General features: G+C 44.4%; 1 protein-coding gene across 3 annotated transcripts in view; it reads left to right on the forward strand.

Annotated features, from left to right (window-relative positions):
- BCAS3 (BCAS3 microtubule associated cell migration factor) overlaps nucleotides 1–15,754 on the forward strand; it is a 549,518-nt gene that overhangs the window by 116,549 nt on the left and 417,215 nt on the right. For all 3 annotated transcript variants that reach the window (XM_060756800.2, XM_060756801.2, XM_060756803.2), the window contains exon 13: nucleotides 400–493. In XM_060756800.2, the coding sequence (XP_060612783.1) occupies nucleotides 400–493 (94 nt within the window). The remainder of the gene's footprint in view (nucleotides 1–399; nucleotides 494–15,754) is intronic.

The raw sequence follows: 15,754 nt of genomic DNA on the forward strand, positions 1-15,754 counted from the left end.
GGTGATTTTCTCTTCATATCCAGATGTGTATTAATGTGTATTAATACCGGTATATCATATTGGTTACTGTGAAAATAATTGCCATTTTTATAGATCTGATGAATGAATAGAATTGTGAAGAAGAGAGGGCCTTGTAGAGGGAAAGCCTACTGATATTGAGATGGAGAATGTAAGGCTCCTGAATCCTAAATTGGGCAATAATACTTTTCCTATTGATTGATATAACTTTAATATGGAAACCATTATTTTTCTACTTGCTATGTTCTCATAGGTGAGACGCAGAAATGTGTAAACATGTATTTTCTAAATGCAAGACCAAAATGAATAGGATTTCTGAATGCAACGCAACAAAATGTAGGTGTGTCATGTAGCTTCTGGTCTCTCTCGCTTCTTATGCAGGTGCTCTTGAGCGAGGACTCAGATAGCGATGGCATTGTGGCTCACTTCCCAGCACATGAGAAGCCGATCTGCTGTATGTCTTTCAACCCTAGTGGTAAGTTCCTTTTTTGCAACTCTTCCTCCACCATCTCACTACCTATAAATACTAAGTATCCTTTTGAGATGCTTTGCGGAAATGGGGCTTGGGGGGCACTTTTTGCAGTGTCTCCTGTCCTTCTTGGAGGATTGTTCTCAGAAGATTTTGCTGGGGGACATCTGCTCGGCTACGCAGCCTTTGTCCTGTGGTGTCTCTCAGGGTTCACTACTGCTCCCCCCCCCCCCCCATGTTGTTTAACATTTACATGAAGCCACTGTGAGAGAGATCATTAGGAGTTTTGGGGTTTGATGCCATCTGTACGCAGATGATGTCCAACTCTATCACTGCTTTCCGCCTGCTGCTAAGGAGGCTGTTCAGATCCTGAACCGGTGCTTGGCAGCTATGATGGTCTGGATGAGGGCAAACAAATTGAAACTGAACCCAGACAAGACAGAGGCACTCCTGGTCAGTCGCAGGGCCGAACAAGGTATAGCCTGTGCTAGGTGGGGTTGCACTCCCTCTAAAGACACAGGTTTGCATCTTGGAAGTTCTGGATTCGTCGCTGAGCCTGGAACCTCAGGTTTCTGTGGTGGCCAGGAGTGCTTTTGCAGTTAAAACTTGTGTGCCAGTTGCACCTGTACCTTGGGAAGTCAGATGTGGCCACAGTAGTCCATGCTCTTGTTACATCTCGAATAGACTGCTGCAACACACTCTATGTGGGGTTGCCTTTGAAGACTGTTTGGAAGGTCCAAGTGGTCCAACAGGTTGCAACCAGACTTCTCACCAGAGCAACATACAGGTAGCATACAACCTGTATGCTCCCTGTATACATACAACCTGTATGCATACAACCTGTATGCTCCCTCCACTGGTTGCCAGTCTGCTACTGAGTACAATTCAAAATGCTGGCTTTAACCTATAATGCCCTCAACGTTTCCAGCCCAACTTACCTATCTGAATGTATCTCTCCCTATGAATCTGCTAGGGTGTTAAGATTTTCTGGAGAGGCCCTGCTCTCGGTCCCACCTCCGTCGCAGGTACGATTGGTGGGGATGAGAGACAGGGCCTTCTCAGTGGTGGCCCCTCGGCTATGGAACTCCCTCCCCAGTGAGATCAGACTGGCCTCCTCCTTCCTGATCTTTACAAAAAGGGCGAAAACTTGGTTTGGGTAGTGCAATATGGATCTGGCATAATGTAGCAACATAATGGATGATGGCAGGACTAGGTACTATGTTTCAAAGTTTTATGATCCTTATATGTTTTATTTGTGTCATTGTTTATGTATTGTATTGTTTGTATATTGTTGAATTGCAATATTGAATTGTGCCAAATTGTGTAAGCCACTCCGAGTCCCTTTGGGGTGAGAAGAGTGGAATATAAATACAGTAAAATAAATAAATAAACAAACAAACAAACAAATAAATAAATAAATAAATATTGGGTTGTTGTAGGTTTTTTGAGCTATATGTCCATCTTCTAGAAGCATTCTCTCCTGATGTTTCACCTTCGTCTATGGAAAGCATAGAGTTGTAAATCAATGATAGATGTCTTCCATCCTGGATTCATCTGTTTCCTGGCCAGATATTGACTCTTCTTGATTGGTGTTGACAAAAACAGGACTTGTGTTGACTTCCTTTTTTACATAAGGAATGTTGCAAATATTTCCTTAACTTGAAAGAACCATTGTCACAGTTCTGATCAGAGTTTACTTTTCAGTTGTTATTAGCAAATTTTAATTACAGTCCAGCAAGCAGGTAGTTAGTCATAGCAGGCCTTAATATTGTACTGGGGACTCCAAAATTATTAACTCCATCCATACATCCTTCCAGCCTTCCATTCATTCCCACACATCATTAAAGTCACATTACTCAAATCTGCATATTCAATTTTTGTGACATACGCTCCCAATTACTTAGCCATGCATGGAGACTGAGAGCATTAGAATCATAGACTCCTAGAGTTGGAAGGCACCTTGTGGGCCATCCAGTCCAACCCCATTCTGCCAAGAAGCAGGAAAAAGCTAGTGTCGTCTTGAGGAGAGAATGAGCAGGCCAAAGCCTGTTAGATTTAGTGGGCCAAAGCTCGTGTCATCCTGAGGAGTGTGAGGTAAATCTCAATGTGAGAGAAGCCTCGTGTGAGAAAGCTCCATTGTGAAGGCTGCTGCGTGTAAAGCTCCTATGTATTTGTTTGTTTGTGTTATGAAAACCTAGTTCATAGAATCATAGAGTTGGAAGAGACCTCGTGGACCATCCAGTCCAACCCCATTCTGCCAAGAAGCAGGAAAAAGTCTTGAGGAGAGAGTGAGCAGGCCGAAGCCTGTTAGAGTCAGTGGGCCAAAGCTGGTTTCATCCTGAGAAGTGTGAGAGAAGCCTCGTGTGAGAAAGCTCCAGTGTGAAGGCTGCTGCGTGTAAAGCTACTATGCATTTGTTTGTTTGTGTTATGGAAACCTAGTTCATAGAATCCTAGAGTGGGAAGAGACCTCATGGGCCATCCAGTCCAACCCCATTCTGCCAAGAAGCAGGAAAAAGGTAGTGTTGTCTTGAGGAGAGAGTGAGCAGGCTGAAGCCTGGTAGAGTTAATGGGCCAAAGCTGGTGTCATCCTGAGAAGTGTGAGGTAAACCTCAGTATGAGAGAAGCATCGTGTGTGAAAGCTCCAGGGTGAAGACTGCTGCATGTAAAGCTACTATGTATTATTTGCGTGGAAACCTAGTTCATAGAATCCTAGAGTTGGAAGAGACCTCATGGGCCATCCAGTCCAACCCCCTGCCAAGAAGCAGGAAAAAGCTAGTGTCATCTTGAGGAGTGTGAGGTAAACCTCAGTGTGAGAGAAGCCTCGTGTGAGAAAGCTCCAGCATGAAAGTTGCTGCATGTAAAGCTACTATGTATTTCTTTGTTTGTGTTATGGAAACCTAGTTCATAGAATCCTAGAGTGGGAAGAGACCTCGTGGGCCATCCAGTCCAACCTTCTGCCAAGAAGTATGTTCAAAGCACCCCCAACAGATGGCCATCCAGTCTCTGTTTAAAAGCCTCCGTAGAAGGAGCCTCCATCACACTCCAGGGTAGGGAGTTCCACCGCTGAACAGCTCTTACATTACATCTGCTCTGGGTCAAGACCTTGCAACCAATATCCATTGAGAACAGACATTAATGCTTCTGAAAAGTAAGGTAATGAGAGATTTCCTCATCCGTTGGATTTTCAGTTAAAACAATGGCTTCCTCCCACCTCCAAATATTTTATTTCTTGAGGTTTCTGCAAATATTTCTCTGAGACTTAACCCCACTTATCCTTTTGCACTTAATGTTTAACCTGGAGAATAAAACTCAGATTTCTTTGTTAGCCTCCTTTTCCACGTTCAGTGTGGCAAGGGGGGGATTATCAGAAAACCATATTTAAAGCCTCAAAGAGAGCACCTTTGCCCCTCTCCTTCCTTCTTTCGGCTGAGAAAGGCTTGTGGGCAAGTCGGATGCATCCTGTCCACGCAATTCTGTCCAGTCGACGGGGTAACTTTGTTTATTATCCTTCTTATGACGGAGTAATAACTTTTTGATTGACTGCTCGGCGGTCAGTGAAAAGGGGCCGGGGAAGATCAAGAGCTTCCGCCTGCCTAAATTAATGAGCCCCAAAGTGAATTAAAATGCCTTGAAGAGCTTCGGGATGAAATCACATCTCAAAGCACAAAAACGGAATAGATGTCCCATCTCGATGGCCAGTCAGACTTGGGGATGACAGCCCATCTGTTATGCCAGAACTCCTTTAGTAGCTGCACATGGTTCAGAGCCCTGTTGCTCTTACTGCTTTTGACAGGGAAAGGGCTATATTTTGTCACAGCATCCATACATGCTGTGAAGTGATTCTTTGAAGGGTTTGCAGTGGCATCGCCCATCCCTGGCGCCTGTCGGTGGTGCAGTACTTCTCGCCTTTGGAAGAAATGGACGCCAGCCTTCTTAATAAAACTCCAGAAAGTTACAATTCCCACTCTCTCCATTATCCTTGGCTTGTTTACTTGTCACCACATAGGTATGTAAGTCACTTGCAGTACATCAAGTGATTGAATAGAAAGAGTTCACCAAACCTGATTATTATTCATTAAAGGTAATGGAGTTGTGTTGCTGAAGGCTTTCATGGCTAGAATCACTGGGTTGCTGTGAGTTTTCTGGGCTGTGTGGCTGTGTTCCAGCAGCATTATCTCCTGACGTTTTGTCCCCCCGTGGCACAGTGGGTTAAACTCCTGTGCCAGCAGGACTGAAGACCAACAGGCTGCAGGTTCGAATCCGGGGAGAGGCGGATGAGCTCCCTCTATCAGCTCCAGCTCCTCATGCAGGGACATGAGAGAAGCCTCCCACAAGGATGATAAAAACATCAAATCATCCAGGTGTCCCCTGGGCAACATCCTTGCAGACGGCCAATTCTCTCACACTAGAAGCGACTTGCAGTTTCTCAAGTCACTCCTGACACGACCAAAAAAAAAAAAAAAAAGCATTCTCTCCTGACGTTTTGCCCATATCTATGACAGGCATTTGCAGAAGTTGTGAGGTCTGGATTGTTGTGGGTTTTTCGGGTTGTATGGCCATGTTCCAGGAGCATTCTCTCCTGATGTTTCACCCACATCTATGGCAGGCACCTGCAGAGGTTGTGAGCTCTGGGTTGTTGTAGGTTTTTCAGGCTATATGGCCATGTTCTAGAAGCATTCTCTCCTGACGTTTTGCCCATATCTATGGCAGGCAGCTTCAGAGGTTGTGAGGTCTGCGTTGTTGTAGGTTTTTTGGGCTGTATGGCCATGCTCCAGAAGCATTCCCTCCTGATGTTTCGCCTTCATCTATGGCAAGCACCTGCAGAGGTTGTGAGGTCTGGGTTGTTGTAGGTTTTTTGGGCTGTCTGGCCATGTTCTACAAGCATTCTCTCCTGATGTTTCGCCTACATCTATGGCAAGCACCTGCAGAGGTTGTGAGATCTGCATTGTTGTAGGTTTTTTGAGCTGTCTGGCTATGTTCTAGAAGCATTATCTCCTGATGTTTTGGCCATATCTATGGCAGTCATCTGTAGAGGTTGTTAGCTCTGGGTTGTTGTAGGTTTTTCAGGCTATATGGCCATGTTCTAGAAGCATTCCCTCCTGATGTTTCACCCATATCTATGGCAGGCATTTGCAGAGATTGTGAGGTCTGCGTTGTTGTAGGTTTTTTTGGGCTGTCTGGCCATGTTCTACAAGCATTCTCTCCTGATGTTTAGCCCTTATCTATGGCAGGCGTCTGCAAAGGTTGTGAGCTCTGGGTTGTTGTAGGTTTTTTGGGCTGTCTGGCTATGTTCTAGAAGCATTCTCTCCTGATGTTTTGCCCATATATATGGCAGGTATCCTCACACAAAGTTTGCAAATTTGGCATTCTATTAAATGTCCTTTGACCAGTAGCTGGCTACTTGGAGTGCCTGTGGTGTTGCTATAAGAAGGTCCTCCATTGTGCATGTGGCAGGGCTCAATTTGTATTGTAGTAGGTGGTCTGTGGTTTGATCTTCTCCACACTCGCAGTGACATCTCGGGCCCATCCCCTGTTTGGATATCAGCCAGCACGCCAACAACTTAAATCAAGAAATAGTTTCCTAAGATCTACAGAAAAACTTGCTGGAACACCTCAGCAAGCAAGAGTCCAGAAGTGGCAGGCTAAAACCCAGAATTGAGAGACTCTCTCCTGGACACACAGAAAACTGTGCGACTTGGAAGGCGCTGAACAGACGGCACTCCGGCACCACGAGATGTGGAGCCAACCTTAAGAAATGGCACTACAAAGTCCAAAGGTGATTTGGATCCTCGTCTATCAGATTCCATCTAGACCCCTTCCCACCAGATTTTCTCCCAGTAAAAGTTTCACGAGAAAGGATTGAGTCTTGAATCATCTCCGTTATTTAAATAGGCCCAAACAGTTTACAAACATCACGGATGTGACAGTGACCCTGATGAAAACACATCTGACCCGTAAACGTAAATCCGCGAGCACTCCTCGGAGTGAAGGCGCCTCGGACTACACACAGTTTGGGAGGTCGTTGGAGACGGAAGGAATCTCCACCATAGGGGGCTGGATGATTAAGATGTTTATGAATTGGCCTCCAAGCTCTTAATGTTGTACATGACGGTCTGCCAGGAACTCTGAGTGTGTGTAATCTTCATAACAAGAGGAGGAGGGAAAGGATTAGATTGTTATTCGGCCGAATCAATTGCTCCATCTTAAGCCAGACTAGACTAAACTGGTGATTTGTCTAGACTCCAGTCCCTAGGAGCTGAGCGAGTGACTCCAGTGTTATTGAGCGGACTCTTATTAAAGACATCTTCCCCTTTCGGTTGGAATTGAGCAAGCTGCTGAGCTAATAACTCCACAAGTTATTAAACCAATTATTCCTGTCCCATCTGTTTCCACCACAAGTGGTTTAATAGAAGATTGGTTTTATGTGATCTGCAGTTCTGGGAATTCTCTATAGTTACACCCGGTTTACAATTGAGAGGGAGGACCTTCCTTAGGAGACGCGAGGGTGGCACAGGTAGGGCCTGGTCCAAAGGCTGGAACCTATCGCCCAAACTCCTGCTCTCATTTGTACAGTTCTTACTTACTTAGGCAATCCCTCATTGAACGAGTAGGATTGTCTTCACTCGTTAAATGAGTAAGATACTGCACTCGCAGAGCTCAGATGGTGGGTACGTAGGTGACTGTGGAAGGCAGTCCTGGTCAGGGTTTTTCTTGACGTGCCATCCTCTTGGCACGTTTCTCTCTTTTGCTCTCCATTCCTGCCTTTTCAAATTCTACAGCACTGCTGGTCACAGCTGATCTCCAGCTAGAGTGCTCAAGGGCCAGGGCTTCCCAGTTCTCAGTGTCTATGCCAGAATTTTTAAGGTTGACTTTTAGCCCATCTTTCAATCTCTTTTCCTACCCACCAGCATTCTGTTTTCCATTCTTTGTCATGCAAGTCAGATGTTCCCACCTCAACATCTTTAAACTTACTCGCCCGACGACACACAGTACTCACATCAATACAATCACCATAAACAGCTTGCATTCTCTGCTGCATCTCCTTTGGGGTGACACCTTCTGCTGTCAAGAATTCAATGACTGCACACCACTTAAGTCGCATTGACCAACCGTCTGCACAGGGTTCCATACTTCGCACTTTAACAACAAAACCGGTCAACGCTAAGGCTTCCCGCCAAATGGAACTGTAGAGGAGAGTCTACTGAACAAGCCAGTACCTGCTGCATACTAGTACTGCCATCTGCTGAGGAGTTATGAAGGTGGAGGCATTACTTTTCACTTTAACAACCCAACCGTTCAATGCTAATGCTTCCTGCCAAAATGGAACTGTAAAGGAGAGTCTACTGAACAAGCCAGTACCTGCCGCATACCAGTACTGCCATTTGTTGAGGAGTTATGAAGGTGGAGGCATTACTTTTCACTTTAACAACACAACAATTCAATGCTAATGCTTCCTGCCAAAATGGAACTTTTTTTTTTGTTCGTGTCAGGAGCATCCTGTTGTGAGAGAATTGGCCGTCTGCAAGGACGTTGCCCAGGGGACGCCCGGATGATTTTGATGTTTTATCATCCTTTTGGGAGGCTTTTATCATGTCCCCGCATGAGGAGCTGGAGCTGATAGAGGGAGCTCATCTGCCTCTCCCCGGATTTGAACCTGCAACCTGTCGGTCTTCAGTCCTGCCGCACAGGGCTTTAACCCACTGCGTCACCGGGGCACCAGGGAACTGTAAAGGAGCGTCTACTGAACAAACCAGTACCTGCCACATACCAGTCCTGTCATCTGCTGAGGAGTTATGAAGGTGGAGGCATTACTTTTCATCCAACCCTCTTAGTTTGGAATATTCACACATTGAGATAGAGAGAAAAGAGGGCAGGTAGTTGGTGTAATTAATGTATTGTCGAAGGCTTTCACTGGGTTGTTGTAGGTTTTTTGGGCTATATGGCCATGTTCTAGAAGCATTTTCTCCTGACTTTTCGCCTGCATCTATGGCAAGCATCCTCAGAGGTAGTGAGGTCTATTGGAACTATTACAACAACCCAGTTGATATAATTGCTTACTAATACCCCAAGGGCCCTTTTCTCTGCATTGTGGGAGACTTTCCCTTAGTGCCGATGCCAGGAAATTGGGGCATTTGGTCTAAGAGAGGAATTGCTTTCACAAAGATTGTTCCTTATGATAGAGATCACAACTTTGTGCTGTAACTTCCAAAGTTTCGTTTAGTTTGTAGGAAATCATATCCCATGATATGATTCACACAAAAGGCAATTAGCAGCACTTTCGTGCCATTTTCGCCGTCATCTGTTTATTCCAAGGCCATTCTTTGTTGCCCTTATTCCTTTGACTTTGTGCGGTGGAGACTGACCCGGGTGCCGGAGCATTTATGAATAGGCCACATTGAAGCTTGTTTATATAATGCCATTAGCACTTAGCTGTTAGCAATTATATAGGCCCTGCAAAACTATTTTCATAGGCTGTATAATAGGGCTCTTAAAAGTAGTGGAGCTACTTGTTAAAAAGGTATTCCATCTCGTTTTCAGAAGTCAATAAAACAGGGATATAAAGGCTACCTTTTTATGCCTGATATGCAAAGAGACGGCAGCCTGGTGTAATACGAGCAAAGATTGTGAGCCCCGAAATCTCACATTGTCCACGGACTAAACAGTCCTAAGTAAGATACTCATAGCTTGGCCTCTCACCTGCAATCTAAGGCAGTGTTTCTCAACCTTCCTAAAGCTGCGACCCCTTAATACAGTTCCTCAGGTTGGGGGGACCCCCAACTATAACATTATTTTCATTGCTACTTCATAATTGTGATTTTGCTGTTATGAATCGTAATGTAAATATCTGATATGCAAGATGTATTTTCATTCACTGGACCAAATTTGGCACAAATACCCAATACACCCGCATTTGAATACTGGTGGGATTGGAGGAGGGATTGATTTTGTCATTTGGGAGTTGTAGTTGCTGGGATTTATAGTTCACCTACAATCAAAGAGCATTCTGAACTCCACCAACGATGGAATTGAACCATAATCAGCATTTCACAAGAATGTGTGGGTCACATTATTACTTTGCTTAGCTATCGGAAGATGTGTGCATGATGGGTACCCAGGGTGCTGACGCCTGAAATGAAAGCACACAGACTTCTTCCGTGACGGCTTCAGAAAACTTGTTCATCGTTGGCAGAAATGTATCTAATTGTCTGGGGATTATGTGGAAAAGTGAATAGTGGTAGTTAAAGAGCACATTCTAAGGATTATTTCTGCTTTTGATTTATTAAAATATTCCTATCCAACCCCAAGTAACGAAGGTGGAGGCATTACTTCTCATTCATCCCTCGTATGAAGTATGATGCAGAACTGGGATGGAAAAACTGAGACCCTCATTAAACACATAAACAGATCAGGATTTGAAAGAGCATTGTGAACTCCACCAATGATGGAATTGAAGCAAACTTGGCACACAGAACTCCCATGACCAACAGAAAATACTATAAGGGTTTGGTGGGCATTGACCTTGAGTTTTGGACTTGTAGTTCACCTACATCCAGAGACCAATGTGGACTCAAACAATGATAAATCTGGACCAAACTTGGCACAAATACTCAATATGCCCAAATGTGAACATTGTTGGAGTTTGGGGAAAATAGATCTTGACATTTGGGAGTTGTAGTTGCTGGGATGTATAGTTCTCCTACAATCTTGACCCAACCCACAATGGATCTGCACCAAACTTGGCACACTGCCTACGTGGCCAACATTGAATACTGGTGGGATTGAATGGGGAGGGGGGCAGTATTTGAATTCTGGGAGTTGTAGTTCACCAACATCAAAAAGGAAGAGAAGGAGAGGTGGAAAGATCTGGCAGCCTTCTCTGCCAAAAGGGTTCCTAAGACCATCAGAAATATGTCTCTACCCCAGGTTGAGAGACACCAGTCTAAGGGGAATTGTGAGGGTTGAATGAAAAGTAATGCCTCCACCTTCGTTACTTGGATTTGGATGGGAATATTTTAATAAATCAAACGCAGAAATCATCCTTAGAATGTGCTCTTTAACTACCACTACCACAGATTTTCCACATAATCACCGGACAATTGGATACATTTCTGCCAACGATGAACAAGTTTTCTGAAGCCATCACAGAAGAAGCCGACACTCTGTTGCCACAACTTGTTTTGAAGTGCAGATGCCAGGGACTGAGCCTGGCAGAGCTATGGCTTGGGCAGGGAATCAAGGTTCATCCAGAAGGGCAAAAATTTCCCTGGACATTGAGAATTTCCAGTTTTTTTTCTTCTGATTTTATCCGTTTACAAGGGTTAAATGAAAAGTAATGCCTCCACCTTCATTTAGATGAGTAAGTCGACACTGTTTCTGCAACCAGCGTCCCACAGTTTTCTCATGGTGGATACCCATCGTGCACAGATCTTCCGATATCCAAGCAAAGGAATGATGTGAACCACACGTTCTTGTGAAATGCTGATTATGCTTGAAATTTCTCTCTGAACGATACGACGATTGTCCTGATCGTCGGTAGTTGCTGTCACAGGATGTCCAACTTTTGTTTGCCACGCAAGTCAGATGTTCCCACCTCAACATCTTTAAACTTACTCGTCCAACGATGCACAGTACTCACATCCACACAATCACCATAAGCAGCTTGCATTCTCTGATAAATTTCCTTTGGGGTGACACCTTCTGCTGTCAAGAATTCAATGACTGCACACCGCTTAAGTTGCATTGACTGACCGTCTGCACAAGGTTCCATACTTCAACCACACAACCATTCAATATTAAGGCTTCCCGCCAAAATGTAACTGTAGAGGAGAGTCTACTGAACAAGTCAGTATCTGCCCTATAACAGTACTGCCATCTGTTGAGGAGGTACGAAGGTGGAGGCATTACTTTTCACTTTAACAACACAACCGTTCAATGCTAAGGCTTCCCCCCAAAATGGAACTGTAGAGGAGAGTCTACTGAACAAGCCAGTACCTGCCGCATACCAGTACTGCCATCTGTTGAGGAGTTACGAAGGTGGAGGCATTACTTTTTACTTTAACAACACAACCGTTCAATGCTAACACTTCCCACCAAAATGGAACTGTAGAGGAGAGTCTACTGAACAAGCTAGTACCTGCCCCATACCAGTACTGCCAACTGTCGAGGAGTTACGAAGGTGAAGGCATTACTTTTCACTTTAACAACACAACTGTTCAATGCTAAGGCTTCCCACCAAAATGGAACTGTAGAGGAAAGTCTACTGAACAAGCCAGTACCTGCCACATACCAGTACTGCCCTCTGTTGAGGAGTTACGAAGTTGGAGGCATTACTTTTCACTTTAACAACACAACCGTTCAATGCTAAGGCTTCCCACCAAAATGGAACTGTAGAGAAGAGTCTACTGAACAAGCCAATACCTGCCCCATACCAGTACTGCCATTTGTTGAGGAGTTACGAAGGTGAAGGCATTCCTTCAACCCTTGTATGAAGTACTGTACTCCTACCACTGGTTGGTTAAGTTAGAGGGGTCCTTGAGAGAGATTGCTTTGAAAATGCCCCCCTCTCACCCAGGTAGTTCAACCTTTACTGGCAACAGGAGAATCCAGAGGAATACATGTTTAATGTGCTGTGATTTCGGCACGTTCAACCCAGAGTTAGTGAGGGGGGAAATGGCAGCTCCTTTTGCTGCTTGGCATGCCGCGTACAGTGTATGGGATCTATTCATAGAACCTGAAATTAAAGGATGCAGTTAAATGTTGTTGTGACCCAGCCAGTCCGACAGCTGCATTGAGTTTGTTTTTCAATTTCCCACTGCCTTTCTTGTTTATTAGCTGTGACTCTGAGGTCAGAATTAAAACAAACACTTTAATGGTCACATTTACAGCGTGGGCAGGGGGCACCCCGGCTCGGCACTGTGATCTGGATGGGGACGGCGCGAGTGGCAAAGGACAGCCCCTCCAGACTTGACATACGGTGGCTTGCGACTGGGTAGACCTCCCCGCTCCCAGCTCCAGCGCTTGTAAATCACATACCTGATAAGGATCATACAATCTGGACTTTTCCGTTACATTAGAAGAACTGGCTAAGCTTCTCTTTTCTCTTTCTGAAGGAGGCCCCCGGAGGGGAAAATAAATATGGATGTGGACATTAAGAAAGAAATAAAAAACCATGGAAACACATTTCCATCGTTTGGTTTGACAGATCCTGAAGATTTGTGACCCTTGCAAGATGACTAGAAGTGAAGCTGAATAGTAGTTTATACAGCCCTGCTTCTGAAAACTGATCTTTTGGGTTTTACGCTATCTATTTCCGTGTAAAGAAGTGAATATTTCCCTCTGAGTCTTTCATTGCTAGTCTTGGAGCAAGTTTCATTGTTTGCCTGTTTTCCTTTTGTACATGGAGGAAAAGGTGGCCATCTTGCTCATTGCCTCAGCCAACAAAATGCTTCTGGATGCTCTTGTGTGAAAGCTACTCATCTTTCTCCTATTACCATGCGTCTTTCTGTCCAGCCATTTGGTCATTGTTGTCCTTTTCCTGTGCTTTGTGCATCTTTGCCATGTTTTTTTGCCCCTATGGCCCATTGTGCCCATACCTTGGGAAGTTTGACTTGGCCACGGTGGTCCACGCTCCTGTTACATCCTGAATAGATTACTGCAGTGTTTCTCAACCTTCCTAATCCTGTGACCCCCTAATACAGTTCCTCATGTTGTGGTGACCCCCAACCATAACATTATTTTTGTTGCTACTTCATAACTGTAATTTTGCTACTGTTATGAATCATAATGTAAATATCTGATATGCAGGATGTATTTTAAAATCTCAAATACCCGATATGCTCAAATTTGAATACTGGTTTGATGGGGGTGATTGATTTTGTCAGTTGGGAATGTTGGAGTTGCTGGGATGTATAGTTCACCCAAAATCAAAGAGCCTTCTGAACTCCACCAATGATGGAATTGAATCAAACTTGGCACACAGAATTCCCATGACCAAGAGAAAATACTGGGAGGGTCTGGTGGACATTGATCTTGAGTTTTTGGAGTTGTAGTTCACCTACACCCAGAGAGCACTGTGGACTCAAACAATGGTGGACTTGGCACAAATAACTCAATATACCCAAATGTGAACACTGGTGGAGTTTGGGAAAAATAGACCTTGACATTTGGGAGTTGTAGTTGTTGGGATTTATAGTTCACCCACAATCAAAGAGCATTCTGAACCCCAATGATAGAATTGGACCAAACTTCCCACACAGAATCCCCATGACCAACAGAAAATACTATGTTTTCTGATGGTCTTTGGCAAACCCCATGACACCCCCTCGCGACCCCCACAGGGGTCCCGACCCTCAGGTTGAGAAACACTGTATTTCTGCAATGTGCTCTACGTGGGGTTGCCTTTGAAGACTGTTTGTAAGCTTCAAATGGTCCAATGTGTGGCAGCCAGGTTACTAACAGGAGCTGTGCTCTGTCCTCTGTTGCCTCAACTCCACTGAATGCCAATTTGCTACCAAGCACAGTTCAAAGTGCTGGCTTTAACCTATAAAGCCCTGAACTATTCTGGCCCAGCTTACCTGTCCGAATGTATCTCCTCCTATGAACCATGTAGTAGCTTAAGATCGTCTGAGGAGGCCCTGCTCTCAATCCCGCCTGCCTCATATGTGCGATTTGCAGAGACGAAGGACAGAGCCTTCTCTGTGGTGGCCCCCAGCTATATAACTCCCTCCCCAGGGATCTTAGATCGCCCCCCTCCTTCCTGACTTTCCAAGAAAAAAGTAAAGACCTGCCTCTTTGACCAAGCTTTTGAGAATGCAGCGGAATAGATAACACGGAACTATGAATGATGAAGATGGAATGGCCAAACGATGTTATTGGATAACATTTTTAACAAGATGACACTGATAATTATATGCTATACAGTTTTTATTTATGTTTTATATTGTAATGTTGATTGTTTTTAATGGCACTTTTATGAACTGTGCCAGTCTGTAACCCGCCTTGAGTTGCTGTATGGCTGAGAAAGGTGGGCTATAAATATTGCAAATAAATAAATAAATAAATTGTAGACCTGGGAGAGGCCTTTTAAAAATATGGAGTGATCTTGTTGTAGTAGAGTCAGGTATTAACTTTTTTGCGAAATGTTAAGAGTGAGGGGGCCGATCTAATATCCCTGAGAAGGGCGAGGGGCCACCACTGAGAAGGCCCTGTCTCTCATTCCCGCCAAACACATCTGCGAAGAAATCGTGACTGAGAGCAGGGCCTCCTCAGACGATCTTAAAGTCCTATATGGTTCATAAAGTGAAATACGTTCGGACAGGTAAGCTGGGCTCGGTAGCAGAGTGGCAGCCAGTGGAGCTGGCACAACAGAGGAGTTTTGTGCTACCTGAGCACCACTCCCGTTAGTGTGAATCTAGTCAACTAGGACATTAAGATTACTTGGGGAGGCCCAGCTCTCAGTCCCGCCTGCATCACAGGAGCGCCTGGCGGGAACGAGAGACAGGGCCTTCTCAGTAGTGGCCCCACGGCTGTGAAACGCTCTTCCTATAGATATCAGATCGGCCCCATCCCTATTGGCGTTTTGGAGGAAAGTGAAGACCTAGCTGTTCGAACAAGCATTCAATTAAGCAGTGTAATGAATATAGGAACACGGATTAACGGATGATGAGATTGGATTCTGATTTTACTGATGAGACGCTAATGATTGTTATATTGATGTTTAATAGTTGATGATGCTATTGTTTTAACTGTCCCATAATCGTTTTATGATGTTTTGCATTGAATTTTGCTGTTGTTAACCGCTTTGAGTCGCCTGAGGGCTGAGAAAAGCGGTATATAAATGAAGTAAATAAATAAATCAATAACCTGGCTGCCGCCCGTTGGACCATTTGAAGCTTCTGAACTGTCTTCAAAGGTAACCCCACGTAGAGTGTGTTGCAGTAGTCTATACAGTAGGTTATGGAACGCCCTTCCTAGATCTATTATATTGGCCCCTTCCCTTTTAACCCTGTTTATGTCCAGCATTTATTTTTAAAGTTTTAACTATTACATTTGGCCCAGCCATAGGTTTTTAAATTCTTGTGTGTTATTGTCTACTTTTGAGTTATATTAATTGTATTGTTTATTTTGTTTATTGCTTGTTATTTTATTATTGCTTGTTGTCTTTGATGTGTTGTTGGGCTTGGCCTCATGTAAGCCGCTCCGAGTCCCTTGGGGAGGTGGTGGCAGGGTATAAATAAAGTTTATTATTATTATTATTATTATTATTAT

This window comes from Anolis sagrei, chromosome 11, assembly GCF_037176765.1.
Source record: "Anolis sagrei isolate rAnoSag1 chromosome 11, rAnoSag1.mat, whole genome shotgun sequence".
Lineage (NCBI taxonomy): Eukaryota > Metazoa > Chordata > Lepidosauria > Squamata > Dactyloidae > Anolis > Anolis sagrei.